Source organism: Patella vulgata, chromosome 5, assembly GCF_932274485.2.
Source record: "Patella vulgata chromosome 5, xgPatVulg1.2, whole genome shotgun sequence".
Taxonomy (NCBI): domain Eukaryota; kingdom Metazoa; phylum Mollusca; class Gastropoda; family Patellidae; genus Patella; species Patella vulgata.
The window spans coordinates 58,446,324-58,471,342 of record NC_065883.2 but is presented as its reverse complement, the minus strand read 5'-3'; the positions used below and the strand labels follow the sequence as shown (position 1 = coordinate 58,471,342).

Genomic DNA, 25,019 nt, shown 5'->3' with positions numbered 1-25,019 from the left:
GAATAAATCGATGAATGTGAACTTCATTTCATTTTGTCATTTGTTTCTTCGTCAGTTTCATTAGGTGACTTTAATAACACTTAAAAATCAAATATCCCCTACTTTTTTTGAATAGTATACATTAAAGTCCATCTTGTGTGTTTGATGGCTTATGTTTTTAATTGGCACTTGAAATCTGTGCAGTGATGAAGTTTTAAGGGCTATTATCAAAATTGTTGAATTTTCACGTTGATTTTAAAATAACTTCTAAATGACCTGTACTCCTCAATCGTGTCTATTTTGAGCAATCTGATTAAATTAAAGATCTATATTTTGTTTCGTTTTTTTTATACTTATAAGTAAAATTTGAACTACAAAAAACGAAACGAAAAAGGATCTGTGTTTTATTCAGATGGTATTTTGAGTCACCTTTTGCGTAGATTACAAATACGTAATCATTTTTATTTTGCCTCCAAAATGAGAAAATGGTTAATACACCTGCAGCCAAAATTGCTAGCGAGAGGTTCTGCTACAAGGTCCTCCCTACTAAAAAAACTATACATTTTTGGAAAGCTTATAACACAAAATACAATGCATAAACCAACAATTGATATTTTATTAAATAATAATTATGCTCTAATTACAGTTTAGGTATAAAAAGTTCTACTTCATTTATCACAAAATGACAGAAATTAAGTTTTAGTTTACTGTCACCAGAATAGTTTAATAGTTCTATAAATTTGCATGTTTAACTTAATTATCACTATTAACAGAACCTAACCGTGAATCTGGTGAGAGGGAATGTAAACTAAAATATACTGCATATTGTCAAGAATAAATACATCTTAATAAGATTAAAAATTTGGCATGTATAGAGATCGTGACATTTCAAGCACAAGGAGAAACAAGCATTATGGTAATTTCTTTCTTTAAAATGATGTATTGCTATTTATCTTAAAATTAATAGTACAAAAAAGATGAAGATGAAAAAAAAATACGGATTGAATGATAAATAGTGACAAGATTGACAAAGCATTTGATAACATGACATTTATAAATTCATATACATTACAAATCATATTACATAATGTTTGGTATTACAGCATTTTTCTATACCAGTTTGCATTCCATAAAAGTTGGAATAAATACACCTACATGTACATATTTGATATGTAAGACATGATTGTCAGATGTGGCATACCAGTTCTCAGCCTATATAAAAACTTTTGGCTGATCTCAATCTTCATCTGCTTCAAGTTAAAAGACATGTAAGAGTCACAGGATGGTAATTGGCACTATTAAATTTTCTGCAAAATAACTACTGTATTTAACAGGAATTTTATGATCTACCAACCCATACAGTTATATAAGCAACTCTACTATGGCATTTGATTTTCTTGACATGAATGAGTATTCCCAGTTTCAAAAATAAATCATCCTCACCAATTCATATTTAACACAATTCATATAAGTTTCAGAAGTTTAAATAGGGTTTATATAAAGATGACCACAAATTTACTGGGTACAAAGAATCTCATAAAAAAAAAAACCAACTAAGGTTTATATGCCCTGCTCTTACTTTAGATAAATTTGAAATTTAGACTGAAATCATCTTATAAGAAATAAAGAATTGTGCAAATTATCACTCTGCTTAACCTGAGCAGAAAATGGTCATTACTGAACTTAATCAAGGTACAGATATATATATAGAGAGAAATGGGGTTTAACTTCCACTTGACACAAACTAGGTAATTTTGGGACTATCATATGGTTCAATTTTATTTCAATAATTCACTTGCACGTAGGGGTCTTTAGCAGTGAGAGGAAACCAGAGGACCCAGTGAAAACCGACAAGGTTCGACAGGTGACCCTACTCGTCACATGCAACCGAGAAATCAAAACCACGCCAGTTTATTCAATGACAGACCTTATGATACAACGTGCACGTGCATATCATTCTGCCATCCCCCCCCCCCCATACTGATATATAATAAAACAATACACCCAAGTTTTATCACTTTCACTTAATTAGAATCGAAGTTATCATATTCCAAAGCTCATTTCATCTTAATCTATGCAGTCAATGCTCATCATTGATCTAAGTCAAGATATTCATTTATTACATGTATGTCTGAAAGGTGTGAAAAATAGAGATATGAACCCATTTTAATGAACGCCTGCTTTCTTCGAATGTTGTGGGAAAATAATTTAAAATAACTAAAGTAAAACCAGGGCATATGTTCCTAAGATAATTATACAATTTTACAGGATGATATTAATTTTAATTGAATATGGAATTATTTACTTTTTTGTCTGAGAGCATGATACAATAGAAATTAATTTACAATTAAAATAATTAAAAGAAAGTAATAATAATTTAGACAATGTCATGATACAATGTTTACCTGAGTAAACTATTAAAGATTGCCCATCATTAAATTATTATTGCCAAATATGTTTTGTGGATCTATATAAGCTTTGATGGCCTTCATAGCACCTAACCCAACTTCTCCTACAGTTTTCTTTAACCATCGCTTTCGTACTTTACCAACTGAAAAACAAAAATTTACAAATTAACATACATTACATTTTAAATGCATGTAAAGTTTATAGAATGAAACCAGACACTATTTCGAATGGATTAATGACATGGGTTTAACGTCCAACTTTTCTACATCAACCGGGCTTATACCACATACAGTGTGCTATGAGTGAAAATTTTGTAGGACATCAAACGAATTCCAAATGTCAAGGATTTTTTCATGTGCATGCCTAGGTGTACATAGGACCTTGTTTTTTTTATACCATCCAAATAACTGAATGCTTTTCCTTTTCAGGCCCTCAGTCCTGCACCAAGCTGGAAAATTCGGGGAAACTTTCTCGACCAGCACCGGGATCAAACCCCGGACCTTCTGGTTAGTAAGCAAGCACCTTATTCACCTTAACCATTGTGGCTTCCACACTATTTAGAAATAAGGTTTGGTGATCTTCAGGTAATTTATAAATTAAAAATTGCAAATGATCAAATTAGTGAACATGTAAATACTAGCGGATAACACGGTGCTGCCCGGGTTGTGCCCGTAACTCTGAAACCAGAAGCGGTAGGCCAATGTCACATACTCTATGTTACTCCCCGGGCTGAGCTACCCACATACACCAAATTTCAGCCTCGGGTCAACCCTAATGTAGCTGCCAACCCTGAATAGACAGACAGACAAACGACAGTCACAATTAGTATAGACAATACTGATGGATGATGATAATCCTGATGATCCATTTATAACTACCATTACTGCCTACTTAAAAAAAGGGTTTCTTAGAATTTCTATTCACACTTACTGCCATGATGATGTGAAATACTTCCACCATTAGCTAATATTTCATCTCTTGCACATGCCTGGAATACAGTAAACAGGTTTATAAAGCACCTAATAGTAAACAGGTTTATAAAGCGCCTTATATCAATACGGCACTTTACAATCATTAAACATAATATAAGAGATAAGAATGGCTATGAAGACCTGGTTATCCTGGCTGTCAGTGACTAGTTTAGTTCGTATTGAACTCTTTCGACTGATTGAACTCATGTGGCAGGCTTTTATACGAACGAAACTAGTCACTGACAACCAGGATAACCAGGTCTTCTTAGCCACTCTTATCTCTTGTATTATCTCACTCTCTGTCTCTGGCTAATTTTGTTGATCAAATCGGTTGGTCGTGATTCCCTTTTTTTCTTCGGAATCAACCACCACTTTGACGGAAGATTTTCTCTCGGCTAAAAAATCTTTATTCTCTCAGCTACGAGAGATACCATAGACTCAAATCGGTCCAGAGCTGATTTGGTTGAAAAGAAACCACTCATTCAACAAAGTCACATAACTGAAGGATGACAGGTTCTCACCTCTGTCCACAAAAGAGAGACACATACTAGTCTCCTCCATCTTTCAATTTCCAAGGCATAGTCCAAACCTTGACCCTCATATAAATAAACTATTTGGTGCTAACTCATATTAAACCCCTCGGGTGCCATGTTGAATCACACAGTTTTTAACATTTAAAAACCTAACTACTTTATGGAATCAACAACAAATCTAAACTTGAGCACCACAACCATTTTTACTTTTGTTATACAAGTCATTAAACATACATAAAAATGATAAAACAATTACATGACATGTACATGTCTTACAGCAGGGTTAATAACTAATATTGTAAAACCGAAATTTAGAATGAAAGAACAACCCATAATGCACTGAAATGAAATCTTTCACAGCAATAGCATTATTTCAAAACAATTAATGGCTTTTACTTATTACTTGTAATTTTCTCTCTTATTTCAATATAAAAATCTGTAACACCACATTGTATCTGATAGAATAAGATATTCTCACCTCTATAGTATCATATAGATGTACTGGATTAGCAATACCTCTATAATTAAACCCAAAATAAAAATATACACAAGCTCCTGCATCATATGTCTGTGTAACTCTGTAAATAATAAATAATAACATGATTTTTTTACGTTCGGCTATCATAGATTAAGCTTATAAAGAGGAAAAGCAATGTATCAACTGCAACATAGTTATTTTAAAGACGCATTATGTAAGAGCTAAATCTGCCTACTGTAGATCTTTCTTTTGGTCTCAAATGTTAAATAAACTATTAGACATGTATTTCCAAGACAAGCCCATAATCAACTCTATAGACCATTGGATGGTCGTGATTTTTAATAGATTGATAGCAATCACCATTCAATTTAAAGATAGGTTGCCAGGCAATGAAACATAAGTCCACAGCAGCTTAGTTGCCCGGGCAGTCAACAAGAGTTGTCGCATATTTTTTCTGTTGTCAGTAATGAAACATTTATAATACTATAAAGTCTCATTAAGAGTAAGAACTCATTAAGTAATTAACAAAAAATTATTAGAATTTGTTTAGCTTCTTGTTCTATCCCATGCTAACGTTTAGTACACAAAACAATATCGCAGATTTAGCTGTTCAAGTTATAAAAATTCATTGAAAATCAATATACTTGTTCGTCTCAAGACCTTGTATCAATCTAAAAACAATGGAATGATCAATTTGGCCTGTTGAGCATCCACAAGATATTTCAAAGTGATCAAGGGCCACAACTGGCAGCAATTATCAGAAATCTTAGAAAATCAATAGGCTTCTTCGTCTCATGACTTTAAAGGCTTAAACACTGCATAAATTTAAAGTCAATCAAATATTAACTTTAGCCTCTAAGAGCGTCCACAAGATTTTTTGAAGTGATCAAGGGTCATAACTTCAGCAGTCCACAAGATATTTCAAAGTAATCAAGGGTTATAACTCTGGCAATTATTACCGGAAATGTGTATAAATCGTATATTAACTTTGGCCTATAGAACGTCCACAAACAATTGTGAACAGACGGACGGACAGACAGGGATGATGACAATATACGACCACATTTCAATGTGGGCGTATAAAAAGCTCAAATTCCCCCCCATCACCCCAACTGACGGACGTATAAAAATGGATAATCATTGATTTATTATTGTAACAAGGGTAGCAATGAAAATTGAGACTAATCTATTCTTATCAAAACTTCCAACAGTCATAAGTTTGCTCAGATTAAAGTAATCTGACTGAAATTTTCAATGTAACCTTTTTCAATATCTATTTTTAAACTATTAACTAATGTAACTGCCAGTCCTTTATCTAAATCTTACATAATATATCTTTAACTGTATTACATTCATTTTATTTAAATATTTCAACATCTTGATCTAAAAATGTGAATCTTTGCCAAATTTAAAATAAAAACAGGTTCTTGTCAGACCAGTAGCAAATTCATCTGTGCTAGATTCAAAAGATTTCAGAAATTTAAACATAAATGGGGGATAACTTGGTCAGATCTGACATAGAAAATTATGAATTTTGATAAGATATCTTCCTTATGACCCAATGAACAATTCCTGCAAATTTGTAAAGAACTCTGACCCGTAGAGCCCTCATGAATGTGACAACAATATAAACAGCAGTTAAAAGAAACTCAACCAATTTCAATATAAAATTTATCGTTAACATATCATTTCAAATATTGTACAATATTTACCTGCATGTGACATAAGGAGGAATTTGAATACCGCGATCTTTACATTCTCTGTGGACTCGCTCTTTAACATTTTGACATAAATCGAGGCATCTAAAATCAGAAAACAGATGGAACTTTCAAAAACTCTTCTGAATAAACACTAACTTCCTAATTCAATTTCTTGATTCAGTAAATTATAACACTTATAACATTGTTTATTAAGAGTAAAAGTATTTACCTATCCCATGGCACGGATGTTTCAAATGATTCTGCAACTACATAATACTCAAAGCCTAAATCCTGAAATATAACCAGATTAAAAGGTACATAATGATGTTTGTATAATAACAAGTTCTAACCAAAATATTTCCAAAAGGGTATGATTACATAACCTGACAGAAGTGATTATTAAGTGGTTGATTAATGTGAAAAGATGGATACGTAAAGCTTGTTACAGATCACATAAATATTTTTGTAATAAATTCTGTGAATATGTATTAATATCTTTATTATATTTGCTTTGATATATCAAATATCACATAAAAAATTAACCATACCCTAATATAAGCTATAGAAAATGTTAACATATATCCTCTTTCACCATTATCAGCACCACCTGGTATTCCACTTAAAAAAAAAGACAAAAAAACCCAACAATATTTAATCATACAACAATCTTCATGTCTCCAATAAAATACTGATAGTAAAATTTTTAGGGAAATTTAAATAAAGAATTTCTGTAAAAAAATCCATATACGTCATCTTGAGAAAGAAAGCCAACATCAATTCTAGTTCAGGTATGTAGTCAATGTGTATTGTATATTTATATGGGTATTTCATTATCATAATAATCAAATTTTGAAAATACCTTATTTGAAAGAAATTGCACTCAAAAAAAAAATAAAACATAATAATAATTCCCATCATTACATACCTCAACCAAGTAATTTGATCTTTTACTAGAACTTACCCAAAAGTGGCAGCTATTTCATAAACTCTCTTTTCTTGAGCAGCCACTTCCTATAAAATAATACCATAACATAATAATAATATAACATTTTATGAAATAATATCATATAATTATAACACTAATAATATAATTATAACACTTACAATATAAATATAACACTAATATAATTATAATGTTAATATAACACAATACAGGTACTAATTACTTATAAAATAATACCATGTAATCATAACAATAATATTAAAATACAATGCAGGTACTTGTAAAATAATGCCAAACATATAATTTTAACACACCTAAGATAGCACTATACCAGTCATTTTAAAATAATACCACATAATCATTATTACTAAAATCTATTCTTACCTCTTTAGTACCTTCAAATAGCAACGTAGCGACACTAAGCTTTAATGGGTCAAAGCCCTTTAATTTGGTTATATAAAATTTCTTTAAACCATCAACAAAACTTGATATCATTGAATTAGCATCCGGTTTTAATGCATGACCTGAAAAAGAGAAGAAATGACTACACTTAGTAATGAGACACCAAGTTAAAGTAGCTAAGTCTCTAACACGATATCATCCAAAGTCTTCGACAATGACAACACAAATGATTTGTCAATTTAAATGAACATTGATGTCAGTGATCTTACCAGGAAAAGATGATATCCAATATTTAAGACAAAATAAACATTTTACCATTGGTACACGAATCCTGTACCATAATGCGTTTCAGCGCTATTTGTAACAAGGGACTCGAAAAACGAGGCTAGATATATTCCACAAGCCATGTCAAACGGTAACCCCATATTCTTATCTGGAGAGCAGGCGCAATAAATACTATTGGTGTAGACTGGAATAACCAGACGCTATAGATTGCCATTCGATTGAGACTTCTAGCATATTTCTCTGAACATAACTGATTAGAAATTACAGTAAAAACAGAAACGATTGAATGTATTATTATATGTGTTGCGACCCATTTGTGTCAATTTCTAGGTCCCAAATATTAGCGATTTAGCTCCAGTAAATTAATTGCTCATTGATGGGTTAAGTTAGGCCATCAATATATACTGAGACACAAAGAAAATACACCACTGATTCGACTGAAAGTGCTGGTGAGACATACTGTCTAAATTTATGCTTTTAAGTTGACTCTACTCTGCCCCGGTGACAAATCTGTATGAGCACTACCTAATGCTAGGTTCCCAATATCACGATTTGTGCTACAATTGAAATCATGGTTTTAATCTTGTAGTAATCTTAGTGATCCTATCATATATTGAGGTCAGTCATGGCAATCGTGTTGCCATATCTGCATGTAGCAGATCGTGGACTCAATAGGGGCAATCCTATTAGTACAAAAATATATTTACCAAATTGGAATTGTTCATTATCCATTAATCTAATTGAAGCTGGAGCACACCTCTAAAAAAAAGACAAGGGACATTAACACAAATGACAAAGTTACTGTTTAAGGCCACATTCTATATTCTATTAAACACAATTTGAAGTCTATGTAAATCTCAAAAATGCATATTTCAGTTCCCATGAAATTTGTCTGGACTAAATATTCCTGATTGCTGGATCATGTTTGTTTTGATTTCTGACATTTTTGAGCATGACCACTATATTCTAGGGTTACTGGATTATCTGCATCCGGAAATAAACGGGCTTTACTGTACTTACTTGTTTAGCGATTTCTCTTAAACAACCGACTCCATCTTCAAATGCAGGAAAAACTATAGAACCATATTTTTTACATTGTGCTAATGGTCGGATTTTTAATGTAACTTCTGTAACAACACCCAGTGTACCTGAAAAACGTAATAGCTTTATTAGCTTGAGTGGAAAATTCCAATTAATATATCAACAACCTAGCAAGAAAAAAGATATATTACTGCATTGTAAGCAAATAGCATGGACAAGGGTGTGTGTGTGTGTGTGGGGGGGGGGGGAGTATGTGCTCTATCAAAATAATAAACTAAACATTTACAAAATATATTGATGCAAAATAAAAGGCCATTGACTTTTTGCCAATCCATCTTTAAAAGCTCACTAATCTTCTAAATATGAACACTTTATAAACAAAATATGGATCTGTGCTTGGCATTGTCAGGGTGTATAATAAATGAACATGCCCATTATTCAATTTCTATTAAGGGACAACAAATTAAATTAAAGTTTGTTGATACTTTGTTTAGTTTAAAGTAGCCATTTAATAAATGAACTTACCTTCTGAACCGAGTATAAAATGGTGAATATCAGGTCCAGCAGACATACGGGGAACTTGACAATTTTTCTCCATAACACCTCTGGGAGTAACAAATTTAACATGCACTAACTACAAAAAAAGACAATTTTGAAATAATAACAAAGCAAAGGTTGCCAGACAATAAAACATATACCCTCAAACACCTTTGTTGTCTTGGCCCCCCCACAAAAATTATCACAACTTAATTGCTTAATGATTTGATCAGAAATTTTAATAATCATGGGGTATAGTCTAAGCTTCTGTCTTTTACCAATCTGAATATATTACAACAATATCATAAAAAAATGTTCCAATAATAATTGTGGCCTTCGAAAAATCATCGTTTCACTAAGCTGTATGTACCGGTATAATCTATAGTTTCAATTATAAACATCATTGCTTGAGGTTTATTAACAGTCACGTGGGCATAATTTCAGAAGTTATTGTCGGAAATCATCATAGAAATTGTTAAAATTAACAATAATTGTAGTGTTTAGAATGTTAACAAGAAAAAGTGGATTGACAGATTGGATAGATATAAAAACAAGACTGAATTTATGCAAGTTGTGCAGTATATTGATTTTAAGAGTATCATGTATCAAACCAAAAATAAATTTCAATCTGTAAAGTGAGACATTTCAAAAAGACTATAAAGTATCTTACCAAATCTTCTATATTGCCATAAATATTTTTTTTCATGCCAGAAGCTCGAGTTGCAACCCAACCTCCTAATGAACTGAATTCCATTGAATCTGGTTCATGGCCTGTACAAAACCCCTTTTCAGCCAACTCAAAAAAAGAAAAAAATATGAAAATTAAACACCCATAAATTTATCCAATGCTATATAAACTGATCATTCCAAATTTGAATTTTTAATTTAAAAAAATAATCAATCAACTGGTCGATATGTTTTGCATTGAGATATTTACCAATCTTTCCAAATCCTGGCCAACAATACCACATTCAGCATGAACTGTTAAATTCTTCTCATCTACCCATAATATTTTATTCTAGAACAATACAATAATTAAATCATAAATATGTTTACAATATATTACACATATACATATTCCTTATTTGACACAATTTCTAATCCATTCCTCAAAACAACATTATCGGGAAAAAATATCAAAGAAAAGTGTAGATGTGGTTGATATTTTTCACTTAAAGCGATAATTTCATATTTTCTAAGAAAGTCAAAACATAATTATTTCTATGTCTTTTACTCAATAGGTTATCAACTCACTATTATACGACCATGGGCATTATTTCCCACCCTTAAAAATCATTGACACAGGAAATAATAACACAATTACCTCCCTTGTTTTCCTATTGCCTCCATGCATTAGCTACCTTCAAACGTTGGAATTTGAAATTGAAAATGATATTTTTGACAATTTCTCAGCTGGCAATAGTGAAGTATAGGAATAATAGGATCATTCTTTAACAAGGTAGGATGGTTTATGGATACCATCTATTTTAAGGCTTTATTTAATAAATTTTAAAAATATAACTTAAAAATATGAAATTGCAGCTTTAAAAGGAGAAAAACATCTTTGCATTAGGTCAAAATAAAGTGCATCTTCAGTAGAAAGCTTGATCTAGCTTTAACTACGTACAACTTATCAATGCCTTCACGTAATACCCTGCATATTTCGGCACTAATTTCGATTGGGTACAAGCTTTGCTTGTGAGCCTATCAGATTCCTTGATCATCGCGAATACCAAGTCTCGCACTTTCAAGCTAAAATGTCTACCTGTGATAATCGAATTGCAAAGTTCAAGGTTCGTTCAATGTCAAGGTTTTCGTGAAGGTTGCTATGTCAGAATGTCTGATTGGACGCTACTGTTCACGTTTCTGTAGATAACGTACCTATAAGTTAGGGAATTGTGGAGTAATCTAGCTATGTACAGATGTTGTAAAACTCGCAGTCGTTGCTTCAGGGACATGAAAAAAGTGATTACTTGTTTTATTTTTTTTTAGTGACATATTAATTAGCCATTGACAAATGTCCGGTTGTTTAACTGTATACAATACAGTGCAATAAGAATACATACTGAAAGTTTACAACTGAAATAATAACAGATTGGATATTCCAACACCGCAGAAATATAAAATTAATTATGGCAGTTCATACGTTAATAAATAATTTTAGTGTCAGGAAATTTTGTTAAAGGGGCAGAAAATGTTGAGGGCCACAGAACTGAATCGGTGAGCAGGAAGTATGAACAGCGTGTTTTTTTTCAGAAATTAGGCCTAAAATAAAGCCTGTGGTGCATGCTTAACATTTCTATTGTAGATTGTTAAATACCTGTATGCTAGGGAGATAACTTTAATGCTTGTTTTCATATCCCAAATTTATATATATATGAATTTATGACCAATGTTATATCCAAAATAAAACAAGAGCTGTTTATTACTTTATGTTTTTATATAATGTTATTATAAGATCTGCCAGTATGTTACTATCGATTATTGTTCTCTTTTCGTCCATTTTTCGTGCATAGGAGTCGACTCAATGTTTTCTGTGAGTTAATCCTTTGTGTATATAATAATTAGTGCTGATATCAAGTATCGATGCATCGCTGATGCATCGATTCGGCTGACGCTTCGATTATCGGTACTTTTTGGTATTATCGATGCATCGGCAAAACATACTAATAATTAATGTCATAATAAATAACAGAAGAATATTGTGGAAATAAATTTATTCAAATAAATCGACATTTCTATAGTAGGCCTAATGATAATGTTAGGGAAATTCATGTTTCTATCAGAAATACTAATGTTATTTCTGTAATTTTTGATTAACAAAATGGCGGCAAAAAATTCCCGATGCATCGATACGAGAATCGATGTTTGTGTCCGATGCATCGATGCGTAAAATTTTACTTGATATCAGCACTAATAATAATACAATACGTACATCAGTCACATTAATTACTTTAAAGTATTAATGTAGCATTTAAAAAATGTGAAAATAAATTTGCCCTCATTTAAACAATACTTTGAGTTTGAAACAATTTTTGTTGAAACGCGATATCGTGGAATTTGCCAAATCAGATTTCGTCTGCTCATTATTATAATAAAGTACAAATGACATAGCACTCATGGATGACAAAACGCTTGTATTTCTTCATTCGGAATCAAAGCTACATTATTTTAATAACAATAAACAATTTATGAATTCGTGATTACAAACTATTTATTAGTTTTTCTCCACTTTTGGCATGCAAATCGACAGAGAATTGTCCACCATATTGGTATTTGTCGCACTCACGTATGCAGTGTTTTGATTCGAATCGGTATTTCTTCATACCAAGGCTAATCTATTTTAAAAATAAACAACAATTTATATACGTAATAAGTTTATTATTAATTAGACGTACAAATAACATCTATCGCAACATCATACGGTTATGACTTTTATTTGTTTTAAACACGCAATCCAGTCTAGCTTAAATTAATATTACGCAAAATTATTTTATTAAAATTACATTACTGATCTTTTTTAGCTGAGAAGTATCCGGAAATTGGGTTAATTTAAACGGCGCAATTTGCTGGTTGCTGGCTTCTAATGACATCCCTGTGTCAAGACAATAATCAACTCTTGATGTAATCAGAAGCTCAAGATTTTAAGTAGATCAGAACGATTTGACCATTTAATGATTTAATTTAAAAACGGAGGATCGAGTCTAAGTCTTGAATATACCAGTAGTGCCGTGGTTACGATAATGAACAATCAATGCACACATCTTGTCAAAACTAAAAACAGTGATAACTTGGCTCAGAATAAAGTAATTTAAATGAAATTTTCAATATACTCATTTTGTATTATCTATTTTTATAACAAAAACAGCCTGTTCTTTATCTAAATCTTACATAATGTATCTTTAATAAATCTATTTTCTTTTTTTTTTAAAATCATCCTGTACTCTAATCTTCGGTAAGGATTTTTATAAATTAAGACATCAATGTTTTTAGTTTTTTGGTCAGATACGTGATAAATTTTGTATATTGTAAATGAAATGATGGTTAGCAAATAATCTAGTTCATAGTAACTTGTATCATAGTATTTGTAACCCAACACATGATCTTTTAATGTAATCGGTTTATCAATGAGTAACTTTATTTATTCCAATTTCAAGTGCCAATTAAAAATATAAGCCATCAAATACACAAGATGGACTTTAATGTATGTTATAGTAGGGTAAAGGAAGTTTCATTATCAACCATTTTCAGAATTTTAACCTCTGTCCCACGCGGCCATAATTGAAAAAGAAAATGGGTATATTTTGTACGTTTTCAGTGTGCACTGAATTTTGAGACTAAATATTTGGAAAAGTATATATCCCATCCATTCAGAATCTTTTGTAAATTGATAAAAGACAAACTGACATTAACTATGCTAATTTTGGAGTTTATGTATACAATAGTGACTTTGCCAGAGGCTGTGAAAATCCTGAAATATAAAGTGAATAGTTCATTTGCTCCACATTTTGCCACCTGGTGGCATGAACTGTGTGAATCGCACATTGCGTTAAATTCGTAATCTACACCAAAAGTTATCTTAGATTACAAAGTTGGAGAGTCCTAAATTTGGTCCACTGTTGTCAAACTACGACAAAATGTAAGTCAACAGAACAATAAACATCGAGACTGTACCTCAGTATTGAGATATCAATTAACAATTTTTGTGCTATATTATTAAGAATATTTTCAACATTCTGACTTACCATTTGTGATGTGTCTAATGAAACTATCATTCTTTGTTCTGTAGCTGGACATTCTAAAGCTCCTGAAACTGTCGTACCACCTAAATAAAGAATATAAATAGAAGAAATATGAAAACCATTGACAGCCGAGACTGACAAACTATTGGAGGCAAAGCCCTATCAAATCCAAAAAAATTATAAAAAGAACTTTTGTTTACAAAAGACCGGGAAAATAATTTCTCTCCGACACAAAATATATGACTTAGTATTTGGATATTCCACAAATAACAGTATATTTAGCAATAATTAATGGATCACAGTTTGTCGACCGTTCATCTTGTTGAAAATTGTACATGGAATGCTTCCAATCATTGAAACAAATAATTGATTATAATGATTTAAATAACTATTGAATCAACTTACCTCCAAATGGTATAATAACTACATTATATTTACATGCTAATTCTACAGTTATAACTACTTCATTGTGACTCACTGAAAAACAATGAAGAAAAAGCTACATTATTTTCTGTTCTTCTGTTTTATCTTTTAAGTTTATCTAGATTCAGCTACAGAGTACATCAACGGAACAAAAGTTTGTAAATAATGAAGAGTAAGATATATACAGAGAATCTCCTATGAGTCTTTTTTGATAACAAAAGAGATCAACACTCGTGAAGTAAAAAATAGTTTTTATGTTTGTTAATTGTAATTCAATCTGCATAACCTACCTGGCCATACCACCAAATCTGGTATTCGTTCAAATTTACCCTCACGTAATGTAAATATTTCATGAAGTGTATGGCCTGCAAAAAAACCATACAATAAAGGTTTTCAATATAAGTATCAGTTTACATTATCTTCACCTTATGGCACAGTTTCCCCATGTCAGTGGTGCAGGACAGAGGCCATGGCAAGGAAAGTGTCTAGTCGTAAAGATTGGACGAAATACTGAGATCCTGTGTATACATTGGCGTGCAAGTAAAAGAACCCTCGAACACTGTACTAGCCTGGCCAGAGCAGAAAAGTAGGACGTTAAACCCCATTTCATTTCCTTTTATCTCTGCCAGAAAACAATCTTAAAAATATTTAAAATATTTACTTTTATTACTATTAGTATTACATATTCTGTCAGTTCAGATATATGGAACCTTGAAATAATTTTTTTGATGGTCACTTTGTTACTGACACTGTAGAAATGAACCATAAATGTATTATACATGGACTAATACAAGTGTACTAACCATGGGCTCTAAATAATCTATCTTGACAATCATCAGACAATGATACACCTGCTTGCTTTAATTCCTCTAAAAATTCATCATTTCTTTTAGGACTTGGAATGTCTGCAGCAGTTATCTCTGCCTGTACAGGAAAATATATTTAATAATGTACACATAAAATAGATCCATAAAATGAATAATTTTATAAACAGTAACTGACTAAATAGATAGGGCATTTGGTTAAAGTCAAACAGGAAAACCATTATGTAAGCAATAAAATTATGATTTATATTGTAAGAGTTTGAAATGACTAAAACATCAGAATTACATTTAACAATATTTATTGCCCTCTTACAACCAGGGTCCTGTTACATGAAATTTTAACTAAAGATAAAATCCAAATTTTTAGTAGATACTTCAATTTTGATTGGCTAAGCACTAAAATAAGGATGTACAGAGTAATAGAATCTAGAAACAATGAACATGTTTTGGCTTTTCTTATTCAAATTAACATATTGGTATAGTCTACAGAAATTTGCAATATTCTACAATAACATGATATTTATGATGGGTAATGGGCCATACTCTCTAAAAATGCCCAGTCTATCGACTCTTAAAGCAGACAACATAATTGAAAAGCAAATTACTGGTATAACCTAATACTATAACATAATGTTAGTTAATACAAGTACCTGCGCTGGTGCTCTATCCTCTAATTTTATACCAAGAGTTGCTTTTACCCAGTCTTTTAAATGGGGTAAAATTTTACCACTCAGTCTATACCTAAAATACATACAACAAGCCTATTAAACAAAATGCTTGTTTTAAATAAATAAGAAGCTGATGTACAATAAGCAAATAATATTGTGTGTGAAGAAAAAAAAATTGTAAATGGACTATTGTCACTAACAGTCTAACCATTTATGTACATGTATTACTAATATAATCATATCTTATTATATCTAATTATAGTCAACTAATAATCTACCATACCTTTCACCAGTAAATTCAATCTGGTTATCTTTGTTGAAGGTAAAATTTGAATCTTTGTAACCCCAACCATTCCACTTTAATAGTTCTTGCCTGAAAGAGAACAGACAATAACTGATGTTATTTTTTGAATCACAAAAATTCTACTTGTAAATAGTGTTGGATTATTATAAAATTCTACATATCTAATGAAAAATGATCCCTTTAGGCAAATCAAGAAGAACAAGCCAACAGTGAGGCTGATGTCCCCTGCCGAAATCCCAAAATAAATAGATGACACATATTAATTAATCGCACATTTATTTTTTTCAAAAGAATCGAGCAATCAAATTACACACTTAGTTTCATCCCTCCGGTCTAATATAATGATTCTATATTCAGAGTTATCGTGCCCCTAAAGCATCAACCAACCAGATTTCTTATCTCTGCCTACCGTAAGCAATGTTGATCATCGAACTCCATCAAGGGATTTACCTAATGAATGCCTACACCAAGTTTGAACATTCTAGCTCAATTAGAAGGCGAGTTATTGTGTTCCAAAGTCTCGATCAATCAAATTGCTTATCGCTCTACAGCAAGTGTCCTCACTCTCACTTAATTAGAACTAAAGTTATCGTGTCCCAAAGTATCAACCAATCAAATTGCTCATCTCTGCTTACCTTACGCAGGAAATGCTCATCTTTGAACACCATCAAGGCATTGACCTAATAAACACCTACGGTACGCCAAGTGTGAACATTCTAGCTCAATTAGGAGGAGAGTTATTGTGTTTCAAAATATTAGCCAATCAAATTGCTTGTCGCTCTGCTTACCCTGAGCAGAAAGTGCTCATTATCGAACTTAGTCAAGGTATTGATGTAATGAAACTATACACCAAGTTTCATTAATCGCACTTAATTAGAACTAAAGTTATCGTGTCCCAAAGCATCAACCAATCAAATTGCTTATCTCCGCTTACCCTAAGCGGAAAATGCTCATCTTCAAACTCCATCAAGGTATTGACCTAATAAACACCTACACCAAGTTTAAACATTCTAGCTCAATTAGAGAGTTATTGTGTCCGAAAGGCGGGGGACAATTATGGTTAAAAATAGCCATAGATCAGGTGATTGTTACACTCGCCCTGTACGTTCAGGAACCGGCCTATTGACTCCTTGTTGAAAATGTATCAGTTCAACGTAAATCTTACTGCTAAACGGTCGTGTGTCATGCTCTGTGAACGCCTGTACAATGTAAAGGAACATTTAAGACGTCCCTTTTTGCTAAACAGTTTGGCATAAGCCATTGAAATCTAAATATAGGGCAACGCACAAATCTACATAACTCGGCCATTTATCATGACGAAACAAAATTTAGGGAGAATCTTTGAAAAATTGAGAATCTTCTTCACTTATTGCTTTGCCTAATTACCTAAATTTTGATTCGTCTTATATGACCGAGTTACGTAAATATGAGTGTTACCCTATATCTAGATTTCAATGGCTTCTGCGAGGTAAGCAAGGCCTTATTTTCTCAATAAAATGTTCCTTTACATTGTACAGGCATTCATAGTGACTGACACCTGACCGTTTAGCAGTAAAAGGTTGCCCAGTAAAATTTATGGGAAACTCAAAAATTTTCGACAAGGAGTCAATTTGCCGGTTCCTGAACGTACAGGGCGAGTGTAATGAGACTTACGTTCAGATGACCCATATATCAGGTAGAACGTCAGCGGTAATTATCATTAACTGGACATTGAATGGACAAGAATTGTTAGAGGAATTTGTCTGTTCAGAGACCATTCCGAAAGGAACTACCCTATATATTGCCTAAATTTTGATTTAGATCAGTTTTAAATTTTAACATGGACAGCGGCCCCACCCCACAAAGTTGAAAGTGGTACACCACTGTACAATCAGAATAATCAAAATGCAACAAAAATGTAAAAAACTAAACTAAAATACCATTCATTCAGTTCACCAAAATAAGGGGTAACACACAAATTTATGTAACTCGGTCACTTGCTTACCTAAATTTTGTTTCGTCTTATATGGCCGAGATATGTAAATTTGTGCGTTACCCTATATCAGTCTTTGTTTTTTGTATTGTAGAGGAGAGCCAAAAAAAGCTCCCCTTTATGAACAAATTGAAAAAATCGCTCCCCTAAAAAAGCTCTCCCAGTTTCGATAAGAAGAGTGATTTAGAAATTAAGGAGAATGATCTGATATTAAGGAGAGTGATTAGTTGTTTGTATGGGAAATGGTTCTGAAGATCAATAACTGCGTGTAAGGGGTCATTCTTGGTTACATAATATAAATGATAATAAATTTTGTTTAAAAACATAACCCCTATTCAAAATATAATCATAAACACTTGAAAATTCCATCAAAATATAATCTATTTCTTCCGGAATTATTCTCATTGGAAATTTTCACGTGCCATCTCTCGTAATTTCTCACGTCTCGTGAGAGTTCTATTTTTCATTTCAGTTAAATTAACCAATGGTGCATAGGTGCCATCTATTTTTAGCAACATATTCATCGTAATTTTATTATTACCTTGTGCGATCACATTATACTAATCGAATACACCAAATAAATGTTAACAATGACAGCATGGTGGCACTCGGAATGTGAGTCTTTCACACTCTTTTGAAAAAAAACCCAAATACATGGCCATGATTTACAAATATGGAGAGCGATTTTCAATTTTAAGGCGAGGGAGAAAAACCTCCCCTCGGTCGACATTTGGGTGCGCGACAAGCGCTCGAAAGCCTAAAAAAACAATGACTGCTATATTTAGATTTAGATTTAAATGGCGTCTGCCATGCCATTTAGCAGAAGGGGACGTATTTTTAACAGCATGTTGTATTGCAGTTGCACATACTGACTGTAGCGAGGTAAGCAAGGTCTTATTTTCTCACTGAAATGTTCCATTACATTGTTCAGGGGTTCACAGAGGCTGACACACGACCGTTTAGCAGTAAAAAGTTGCCCAGTAAAATTGACTGGGAAGCGAAAGTTTTTCGACAAGGATTCAATACTGAGGACGGTTCCTGAACGTACAGGCGAGTGACGGAGTGTAATGAGACCTACGTTCAGAGCTGAACTAACCAAACGATAGTCTATGTTGTATTTATTACTAATACTATTAGCATAGTTCAAATATATATTCACCTTCGCTTCGGTATTGAAGGTGCTTCATCATTTGAAGATGAGCTACAATTGTGTATTTGCAAACCATTTTCTACTTTTGTCAGTCCACTATTAGAATCTATACTGTGGAAATCAAAATTTGGCCGGTGTTTGGAAGCCATCTTGTCCTCCCGGTAGTAGCTCTTTTCAACCAGACCTAAACTATACACTACTTTAAGTCAAGGCTCAAACGGCTACATATTCGAGACCAATTTTGTGTCAGGTGATAATGCATTCGGTTTCATTCGTTGGAGATTTTTTTTTACCGGTTGAACGACTGATTTTAAAGTAACAGTAACAGCTTGCAAAAATGTCTGGACAGCAGATTGGAAAAGAAGGTTTATTAAGCAAATTAATAGACCTTGATATTAACGCCGATACAATTGATCACCCAGCGGTTCGTAATAGATTGGGAATGTGGCATACTTCTATATTTAGATAATTGTCTGTAGCGTATCACTTTTATTTAATATTTGGGAGAATTATATAGAACTAAGTAATAAATTTGTTAAGGTTGCCATGGCCCATGGCCCTGCATTTGGTGGCAATAATGCACTTAATGCAGAGCCTCGTTTAACATGGTGACAAGGCGCCGCCGCCTACGCACACTGGCCAAACTGTGCCGCCTACTGAGCCCAAAAGTTGAAGACTGGGCGGCAACATACATACATTTTGAAAATCGCTGACAAGGTTTTTCCCATGTGCCAATACTATATCATGGTGCGTAGGTTTACAAAATCGTCTTTCTGATTGTTTTATGGGTATATTTTGATCTTGATTTTACAGGGTCTTAATCAATCCATGGTTTAACAATTTAAGATGCCAAAACTGTTAACTAATACAATAGGCCTAGTGTATCAAATCTCTGAAACTTTTTTTAAGTGCTCAGAAATCAAGTCTAAGGGAGTCAATTTTCAAAATTTTCGAGGGGGGGTGGGGTGAGGGCTTTGTGAAATTTATATGCAATATTTAAGTTAGTGAAACGAAGAACCCTATTGAATTTCAACAATTTCTGTTTATTACTTCTAGAGTTATGGCCCTTGTTTCACTTTAGTTATCATCCGATCTTTCTGAAATTTACATGCATTATTTAAATTAGTGAAACGAAGAAGCCTATTGAATTTCAGCAATTTCCGTTTATTACCTCTAGAGTTATGGCCCTTGTTTCACTTTATTGAACCTTGTGAACGCTCCAAAAGTTATCATTCGAACTTTGTGAAATTTATATGCATTATTTAGATTAGTGAAACGGAGAAGCCTATTGAATTTCAGCAATTTCCGTTTATTACGTCTAGAGTTATGGCCTTTGTTTCACTTTATTGATCCTTGTGAACGCTCTAACGCAAAAAGTTATCACCCGATCTTTGTGAAATTTATATGATGATTTAAATTAGTGAAACGAAAAAGTCTATTGAATTTCAGCAATTTACAATAATCACTTCTAGAGTTATGGGCCTTGTTTCACTTTGTTAAACCTTGTTAATGCTCGATTGATGATAGTTATCATCCGATATGTATAAAATTTATATGCGTCATTTAAATTTGTGAAACAGGTCTATTGAATTTCAGCAATTTCATTCAATAATTTCTAGAGTTATGGCGATTGTGAATGTTTGAATGACAAAAGTGATCACGTGATCTGTATGAAATTTATATGCATTATTTAAATTATTAAAACGAAAAAGCCTGTCAAATTTCAACAATTTCTGTAGATTCTTTCCAGAGTTGAGACCCTTGTATCAGTTTGTAGAACCTTGTAAACCATCAAACGACAAAATTTATAATCTGATCTGTATGGAACTGTCTTGTAAAGGCCCCCAATTACCTACAAAGGAATAAATATGCGACAACCCTTGACGACCGCTCAGATGATTTAGCTGCTATGGGCGTATGTTTTGTTGCCCGGCAACCTATTATCATTAGCCCGGTTGGGGCATAAAAGTAGGGTGTCAAACCCTTAATTATAGCATTGGGGATCAGGTTTAATTGTTCCATGTTATCATTTTGTACCACTGCATTGTGTAAAATATCAAAGCAACATCAGGAAATATTCCACTGTAGTAAAATATTCCCAACATTAATGCTTTTCACTATTAGCATATAGTTTGTATTGTAAATAGGGATAGGGGTCTGAGATAGGCATTTTGCCTGTTCTCCAATCTCCCATTCATTTATATTGAATGAAATATCTGATGCCACTTCTCACAGCTAACATATTTCATACTTTTGAGTCAGATAGACAGATACCCCAATTATATCCATACTTGTGTGGGATACTGTCATCAAAACCCTCTCAGGTATGGCCACATATATGCCATGGATGAACATTAAAAGTTGGGATTATTATCATTATTACACATTTCTATAGCACACAACTGCCCTGCCACATAAATGTTCTCATGCGCACTTTACATGAGCAGGTTTGCTACCGAAGCACATAGTGTAAAAAGTATGTAATACCAAGATTGTGGACCCAGGTCACAATTTTTATCCGCGGATTTTGATGAAACATAAAATATATGTTTATATCCAAAAGATCTTGGTTCCTTTCGATATTCGCGCATATCAGACTGTAACCTAATGGATTTGTGCCCCTAATTGTACGAAAAATTGTGTTTTTATCTTGTGGTCACAATTTTTATGACAACTGCTTGTTAGATAAATATGTTTTTAGTTTAGTTTTAAAAGTAGTAATAGCAGTGACATTACGAATTTGAATATGGTGCTTGTGCTTATGTAGAATGACGGGTTACCATATGATGATCAATTCGTGTGTCAGTCGAGGATTGCAGATTTCTTGTGGGTTTATAGTATTCAAGAACCTTAGAAAGATAGGGCGGGGCCAATTTTTTCAGGAATTTAAACACAAGTAACAATATTTTGTATTCTATTCTGTATGCTTTTGGTAGCCAGTGTAGAGAGTACAAGACAGAGGTGATGTGTTATCAGCATTATGTTCGAGAAATGAATCGTGCGGCCGAGTTTTGGATACATGTATATTTTTATGTTGGTTCGGACTTTATAAATGCTTGCGCCAGGCAAGTGGGATAACTCCCATGGTAATTGCACTCCTGCCCATTGACTGATAATGTGACATGATTTTCGTTTGACTGACTGCACTGTACTGTATTAAGTAAACCCCCTGCTAAATAATGAACAACTCTTAGTTTGTATTGCTGTTTTACAGGTTTTCACTGTAGAAGAAGCTATACCACATGTGGCCCATTTAGATGGAATGTTTGCTAAAAACTTATTTATGAAAGACAAGAAGAAAAAACTATGGTTATTGTGTGCGCCTCATAATGCTGATGTAAAATTAAATGATTTGTGTAAAATGGTAAAGGCATCTGGTAGCCTCAGGTTTGCTGATGAATCTGTTTTGTTGGAGAAACTGGGCCTTAGGCAAGGTGCTGTTACCTTGTTTGGACTAATAAATGACACAAATAAAGATGTGACATTAATACTGGATTCTAGGTTTACTGAAAATGTTTATCCCAAAATACATTTCCATCCCATGGTTAATAGTGCCACAACAGGAATTACATCTGAAGATCTGAAGAAGTTTATAGAGCATACTGGTCACAAACCTATTATAGTTAAACTAGACTAGACTGAATTTTACTGCAACATATACCGGTATTGCCTTCACTTAGACATCTGATAAAATTACCAACTCAAGTAGGAGTGCACCACATCATAAGCATAATTCAATTAGGCCACATCAATTTGATTTTCTCTTCCTCAGGGGTCTGATATATAAATAGCTGTATGATTCATGTGAAAGATGTTTTGTTTAAAATTTTAAAACTCCAAAATGTGAAAGTTTTTAAACAGCACAACCATGTACTTTTTGTTTTTAAATTAGCCTTTTTCCAGAAGACATAAGAAGGAAAATGTTCAGAGGTGTTCCCGAAGAACAGAAAATCAAATTAGCAGCCTTATGGAATAAAAATTTTGAGATGTTATGTTCCAGATCCCTTGAGCATAATTAGGCCAAAGCTTGACAAAGCTTTTTTGTGTTTATCAAAACATATATTTCTAATGACAAGGTAAAATTAAAATTATAGACAGGAATTGCATAATAATCCAATTCACAATATTACAAGTGTCAACTACAATTTGGCCATTTGAAGAGCAGTGTGTGCTATCAATGTGCATAGTATGGCATTCATCTCACAGATAAACATGTCAGTCATAATGGTACCTACATTAATATTTTCATTTGTAATGTATGTATAATTCTTCCTAACATACAAATTTGTAAATAAAAACACAAGTAAGTTTTCCATTTGTAGTATTATTTATTATTTTGATATTTACAAACCGCATACTGGCAAGGTTTAGGTAAACTTTGAAAAAAGGGCATTGATCAGTCATCATATATCTACACAATACCCACTGCATTGTCATAACAAGCATCTATAACAGAACTAGATAACATTATAATAAAAGAATTTACAATAAAAGCTTAACAATCTTTCTGATCATTCTCGGACACCGATGACCATTCTTGCTAACTCTGTAGTCCGAATGTACAGTAGTCTACCTTCAGCCAATGAAATGGTCTTAATATTTTAAGTGCATGTTAAATAGCTTACCACATAATCCCGAATAAATGTAATATAATAATAACTACAACACAGCATTTTTTTGTGCAGCAATAACCCAGCTGTGATTAATTATCAGTTGTTGATCTCAGCGTGTTAGTTAAATACTATTGGATTGGTCGAACTTAAGTCTATTGACCAATGTCAACCACAGCAATATTAAACATACATTATGCAAGAGCTACATTTGCCTATTGCTGGTCTTTCTTTAGGCCTGACCCCGGTTGTACGTGACAAGGAGTAGGGTCGCCTGTCCAACCTCGTGGGTTTTCTCCGGGTCCTCCGGTTTCCTCCCACTGCTAAAGACCCCTATGCGCAAGCGAATTATTGAAATAAAAATTAAACCATACGTTAGTCCCGAAATGACCTAGTTTGTGTCGAGTGGACGTTAAACCCCATTTCTCTCTCTCTCTCTTTAGGCCTGAAATGTTATATAAACCATTAATTAGACATTTATTAGCATGAAAAGACCTTAATCAACTCGCGATGCCACCATATGTGTCGGATTTTCACTGGATTTGAATCTGATCTGCTGCTCAATGCTCATTGATAATTAAATCCAAAAATTGGATAATCGAGACTATGTTTTTTATCGTACTGACTTGAGTAATGATGATCGAGGCTAGGCCTAAAATTTAATCGCTAATATCCCGGTTCAGAAGGGAGCAATTTGACTGAAATTTTCAACATATTCCCTTTACATTATCTAGTTTTTAACTACTGAGAACTGCCAGCTTTTATCTAATCTTCCATAATGTATCTTTAAGTCTTGAGCATCCATTCAAAGTAAAAGTAATCCCAAGTGGAGTGAGGAAATGGTGGTAGTCAAAATAAAAAAAAAAATTGAGTGATTATGGAAACTTGGTGAAAGTTAGTAAAGAAGCTGACAGATTATTAAGACTGATTTTAAAGAAACCATTAGATCAATGAACTACAATTCTGACAGAACAACAGTAAAAAAAAAGTATGATTTTATTTAGAATATAAATTTAGTAATGCCAATTTTGGAATTTCTGAACATCTG

At 32.9% G+C, this 25,019-nt stretch overlaps 2 protein-coding genes across 2 annotated transcripts; one reads left to right on the top strand and one right to left on the bottom strand.

Annotated features, from left to right (window-relative positions):
• Positions 1 to 575: 575 nt before the first annotated feature.
• Positions 576 to 19,539, bottom strand: LOC126820751 (alkyldihydroxyacetonephosphate synthase, peroxisomal). The gene is made up of 20 exons (XM_050548860.2): positions 19,371 to 19,539; positions 16,219 to 16,308; positions 15,918 to 16,008; positions 15,247 to 15,367; positions 14,734 to 14,808; positions 14,426 to 14,497; positions 14,024 to 14,103; positions 10,216 to 10,296; positions 9,949 to 10,074; positions 9,267 to 9,375; positions 8,721 to 8,848; positions 8,408 to 8,459; positions 7,398 to 7,537; positions 7,032 to 7,081; positions 6,619 to 6,688; positions 6,300 to 6,361; positions 6,083 to 6,172; positions 4,371 to 4,470; positions 3,319 to 3,376; positions 576 to 2,530 (listed from the first exon to the last, which is right to left on the bottom strand). The coding sequence occupies exons 1-20, from the start codon at positions 19,508 to 19,510 to the stop codon at positions 2,397 to 2,399; spliced, it is 1,869 nt and encodes a 622-aa protein (XP_050404817.1). The 5' UTR covers positions 19,511 to 19,539; the 3' UTR covers positions 576 to 2,396.
• Positions 19,540 to 19,641: 102 nt separating this feature from the next.
• On the top strand, positions 19,642 to 23,674 carry LOC126820786 (prolyl-tRNA synthetase associated domain-containing protein 1). Its single transcript, XM_050548927.2, has 2 exons — positions 19,642 to 19,785; positions 22,576 to 23,674. The coding sequence occupies exons 1-2, from the start codon at positions 19,699 to 19,701 to the stop codon at positions 22,996 to 22,998; spliced, it is 510 nt and encodes a 169-aa protein (XP_050404884.1). The 5' UTR covers positions 19,642 to 19,698; the 3' UTR covers positions 22,999 to 23,674.
• Positions 23,675 to 25,019: the final 1,345 nt, after the last annotated feature.